Source organism: Phalaenopsis equestris, unplaced genomic scaffold, assembly GCF_001263595.1.
Source record: "Phalaenopsis equestris unplaced genomic scaffold, ASM126359v1 Scaffold000002, whole genome shotgun sequence".
Classification (NCBI taxonomy): Eukaryota; Viridiplantae; Streptophyta; class Magnoliopsida; order Asparagales; family Orchidaceae; genus Phalaenopsis; species Phalaenopsis equestris.
The window spans coordinates 39,212,453-39,218,161 of NW_018164444.1; the positions used below are offsets into that span (position 1 = coordinate 39,212,453).

Consider the following 5,709-nt stretch of genomic DNA (forward strand, 5'->3'; position numbering starts at 1 on the left):
ATATATATATATATATTGATGAGTAATATTTTTAAAAAATTAAATTGACTACAAGGCTATAAAGATTTATAACCAATTATAAGTACTAATTAAGAAAATAATTATTATTATTATTAAATTAGATTCAAATAATTTTTTGATATAAATAATAATTTTTAAATCTTGCCCCAATTTTTAAGATCTTATGACTATCTGAAACAGGGTTGTCAAAATGACTGTTTGTTGGTTTGTTTCTAAACAGCTCATATTCGGCTCGCTAAACAAACGAGCGGAACAAGAAGACGAACACATTTTTTGAGCTCCAAAGTGAGAGCGTATACACCCCTAATTAATTATCCATCCCCCTGAGCTGCGTCCGGCTGGCAGCCCTAGAAGTAAAAAATGGAGAAGAAACCAGTGCTGGAGCGGAGGAATCTCGGCAAAACAGGCCTCCAACTCGGCTGCATCGGCTTTGGTGCCTCTCCCCTCGGCAACGTCTTTGGCCTCGTCTCCCCCGACGATGCCCTAGCCGCCGTTCGCCGTGCGCTCGCACTATTGTCACGACATCGAGTTTGGATCGCTAGATCAGATCGTCAACGAGACTATTCCAGCATTGCAGAAGATCAGGGCGGAAGGGAAGGCGAGATTCATTGGTATCACGGGGTTGCCGCTGGGAATTTTCACATATGTTCTGGATCGCGTGCCGATGGGATCCGTGGATGTAATTCTTTCGTATTGTCATTATGGTGTTAATGATTCTACTCTGGCGGATTTGATTCCTTATTTGAAGAGCAAAGGGGTTGGAGTGATCAGTGCTTCTCCGCTTGCAATGGGGCTTTTGACGGAGAGCGGACCTCCGGATTGGCACCCTGCTTCGCCGGAACTGAAGGTATCTCCTCCTTTTCTTTCTCTCAATTCTGCAAATTCATGAATGAGAATAGTTTCTGCTGATCAAATAGGTCGTTTACATTCGAATAATCTTATTTCACGAAGCTTATTGTTGGATGAATCTCTCACGATCTTAAATTAGGAAAAAAACTGGATTTATGATTAATTCATGTGAATTGGAATGGATAGATTCAACTGCTATCCAACAATCTCCAAAGCCACAAATCTCACTTTTAGCATTGCGTATGCTGTGCAGGGAATACAACTTTTTAACGGGGCGTTTCCATACATACCACATAATTTTTATGTATTTACATATCTAACACCTTAATCTTCATATCTACATGCATACAACTCCAATCTCTAACATCACATAAAAATACCACTATTACAACTTTTTTTAAGTGAAATACAGTTTTTCATGCACGGGGTTATAACACGAAAGTGTTATAAGTGTAAATATCAAACATTGGGTGTTAGATATATGTGAAATACAGCTTTTCATGCACGGGGTGGTTATGACACGAAAGTGTTAATAAGTGTAAATATCAAACATTGGGTGTTAGACATATAAATACATAAGAATTATGTCGTCTATATATGCTAATTTCCCTTTTTTTATATAATTGTTTGAAACTATTGTGGTCAAAGATATGTTGTTCTTGCTTTCCTTGGGCCCAAAGGTCACATTCAGGAAACAACGATTCGGATATAGAAGAAATTAGGTAAAATCAGGTAGAAGGAAATTAATATGTGGTATTTCTTATTTGGTTACTAGGTCATTAGGCTTCCATTGAAAGTATTCTTTATAACATGTGGGGCAGAAAAGCTCTTCATTTAGTTTTTTGCAATAAGGAAATTAATCTGTGGTGTTTCTTATTTGGTTACCAGGTCATTAGGCTTCCATTGAAAGTATTCTTTATAACATGTGGGGCAGAAAAGCTCTTCATTTATCTCAAAATAATCCTTGTAACATGTTTTAATTGTAGAATATAATGAATGTTTTAAGTGACAATATTGTGATCTAAAGTTTGTATTGTGCGTTAGTCGGCGTGCAGGGCTGCTGCAGTTCATTGTAAAGAGAAGGGGAAAAACATTTCGAAGTTAGCACTTCAGTACAGTCTAATGAATAAAGATATTTCAACAGTGCTTGTTGGCTTGACTTCTGCTGCTCAGGCATGTAATCCTTTCTCAGTTTTTTAATTTTTTACTTTTTACATATTGATCTTTGAGCATAAATTATTCATTTTCAGCTTAATATGCATATTTGTTTTAGGCATTGATCGGATTTCTCTTTCACTTGCCGTCAGAAAATAGCCCATATAATTAAAAAGAGGCAATCACTTACATAGCACTTGAAACATTGCTATTTACAATTCTAGCACTACCCTCTTTTATTCATTTTTTAAAATCTTCTCAAATATTAACATCATGATACAACTAGGGCTGTAAACGAGCCTAGCTTGAGCGAGCTCAGGCTTGGCTTGTGTTCGGCTCGTTCGAAATAACTCGTGTTCGAAATCGATTTAAATATTCGTGTTCGTGTTCGGCTCGAAATTGACTCGTTAAACTTAAATTGAGAAAAATAGATGTAAAGTGTGAAATTCGAACCTGGATCAAATATATACAAAATAAGACACTAACCACATTGCCACATGAGGTGTTATGATTTAAACTTAGACATAAATATATATAATATATTATTATATAAATAATATATATAACATATTGTTATATAAAAAGTTATATAATTTTTTTTTTATTTCGAGCTAAAACGAGCCGAACACGTGCGAACAAACGTGTTCGGCTCGTATACTTTACGAAGGAGCCGAACACGAGCTGTTCGTGAACAACGAGCTTTTTTGACAGCCCTAGATACAACCACAACCAATATGTTTCATTTTTATCAAATTCTCAATAATATGCTCGCGGCGGCATGTGTCAATGCACCGATTCTGAAGTCCAAAAAATCACTCATGCTAGTTTTATAAATAATAATGTTTCTAGTGACGTGTATGTAATTATCCCAAAATAGTTAGGCAAATGCCTGCTCTCCAGTTACTATTACTAGAAAATCTCAAATTGATAGGATGATGGATTGGAGTATTGCCTTGGTTTTAATACGAATACAAGAAAGCACAATTAATTTAAGTACCTGTAAAAATAAACTAACTACGATTCACATAATAATTAAATTCATTAGAAAGAAGTTCATATTAAACAAATGAAAGGGAGATTTACATAGAAACACCACACAACTCTTATGTATTTATATATCTATCTCCTAAAGTTTGATATTTACATTAATAACACCTTGGTATCGTAAACATATACATGAAAAGATGCATTTCTCTTCAAAAAAAAGTTAATAATAGTGACATTTTTTTTACATGTTAAAATTTTGAGTGTTGTGAATGTAAAGTTCAAAGTTTAGATGTTAGATATGTAAATACACAAGAATTGTGTGGTATGTATGTAAATGCCTCTAAAACAACCATTACAATTCAATTTAATATGACTCATTATAATAACACTTGGAATTAGAGTATTTTGACGTAATTTTTCTCTAATGCATGCGCTAAACTAAATTATTGGAAGAGTTTGAGGTGGTGTTGCAGGTGGAGGATAATGTTGGGTCTGCTCTAGAGCTCTCTGAGGTGGGAATTGACCAAGAAACTCTGCAGGAGGTGGAGGCTCTATTAGAACCAGTGAAGAACGAGACTTGGCCCAGCGGAATTCAAAACTAGTTTATGTGGAACATTTTTGCCTTGGGTATGACTGCTTTTTACTTGACTTCTATTATTATTATTTTCTCTATCTCGAACCAACATCTCTTGAACATATTGTATTTATGTATTATTGTTTAGAATTAGATTTTTTTTTTTGGGGGGTTACTTACATACATACCACCCAATTCATATTTATTTGTATATCTAACACCTATGTTAAAAAGATAGTGAAAGTGATATTTATGATGTGACATTAAAGTTTTTAGTGTAAATATAAATGTAATGTCTTGGATATGCAAATACATAGAAATTATGTGGTATGTATGTGAATGCTACTGTCCAATTCTTATGTATTTACGTATCTAACACTTAAAACTTTAATTTTATATTTATACCACGCAAATCTGTCATGTCACATTAAAAATATTACTATCATAACTTTTAAAAATTAAAAAAATAGTTTTTCAAGCATTAGATAGGGTGGCTTGTATGTTAAAATTAAAGTTAGATCTTAGATATATAAATACGTAAGAGTCAAGTTATAAGTGAGCTAATCTTCCATACAATTACATGGTGTTAAAACTAGAACTGAAAATTATAGCCTGAGAATATTTAAAGGAACATCGTGATGGAAAGCAAAAATTGCAAAACTTTTACGGTCGTCATTTGTGTATAATTTAAGAGATTAGTATGGTCTTTATCTATATATATATATATATTTATTTATTTATTTAAAAAGATGATGAATGGCGGACCCTCCAACCAATCATATGTATAATTTGGATGGTAAGGATTTCTTGTTCTTCATTCTACAGATCTGGCCCTTTTCCTATTTTTTTCCCTTTTGTATTTTGATTTTTTGTTTGATTTTGGCATTTGCATCTCACATTTTATTGGCTTCAGCTACAAGATCCAAAGCTATAATTTATCAACACTTCCCTATTAAATAATGCATGTCAACATATGCTGAACAGATTATTTGCCCGATCATTATTTTGTTTTTTTAAATCAGTCCTCAGTAATTACATATGAAATCATGTTATGTTATTAATATTATTATTTATTTATATCCGTGTGAAATCTTTCTAATCATTGAATGTTTTGATATGATCAATTTAATAAAAAGAAAAGTATTTAAGTGCCTCATAGCATACATAATTAATCAAATATCCCTTCTATATATATTTATCAAAAGAATGTTCAAACAAAATGTTATTTTGATTAAAATTACCCTCACAAAATTATTCCTTCGCATATATGGAAATAAAAATAAGATTCAAGCGTAAATGCATGCGAGTTCGCAAAACAAACATATGCTTTTTTTCTAACAAATGTGCGGATACATAGCCTTGTCAAACTTTTTTTGGTCAAGTAATTCTAGTTCTCTATTGCTCATCGCAGACAACTAGCTATTTCTTAAAATTTTTCAAATCAGATACAAATTGCCATGAAAACTTTAGATTAATATTATAATCTTTAGCTTTAAAATGCATCTTTCTGCTATGTACTATCTTTCCAATATATTACAATCGCATTTTATTGTCCTCTTTAAGATGTGAGACTAAAAAAAACATAACATTAAATATAAAAGCCTTTTCCTTAAGAAAACATATAGATTTTTTTTTTATAAATTTTTTGAAAGATGCGCATTCATATCAATCAGTTCCAACGTATTTACATACCTATAACTTCAAATTTTCCACTTCATGCCACCTTTCCCATGCAATATAAGGTGTGTTTCATTCTTAAAAGGTTAACGCAATTGCATTATTTTTTTGTTATATAAAAGATCCTGGTCTAAATATATAAAACAATATTTAATTGTTAGATGCGTGTGTGCCATTATGTAAATGCCTATGTTTTATACATTTCTAAATGTGTTTTTTTTTTTTATTGGCTAAAAAATATCGAAGTTAAATGTCTGATTCAAAAAATGCTGAATAATTTTTGAAGCGTTATCTTTAAAATTTAAAATTATTTTCTCAGCCGATTTTTAATATAATTTATTAATTATCATTTTGAAAAGAAAACTAAAATTTATAAACATCAAATTTGATAAATAATAATTATTTCTATTCATGCAACGTTTTCTATTAAAATTGTCAAAACATGT

General features: G+C 31.8%; 1 protein-coding gene across 1 annotated transcript; it reads left to right on the forward strand.

Annotated features, from left to right (window-relative positions):
- Positions 1-381: 381 nt before the first annotated feature.
- LOC110018172 (L-galactose dehydrogenase-like) lies at positions 382-3,739 on the forward strand. Its single transcript, XM_020715397.1, has 4 exons — positions 382-474; positions 509-868; positions 1,915-2,043; positions 3,486-3,739. Exons 1-4 carry the CDS (start codon positions 382-384, stop codon positions 3,612-3,614), a joined length of 711 nt encoding a protein of 236 aa, XP_020571056.1. The 3' UTR covers positions 3,615-3,739.
- Positions 3,740-5,709: the final 1,970 nt, after the last annotated feature.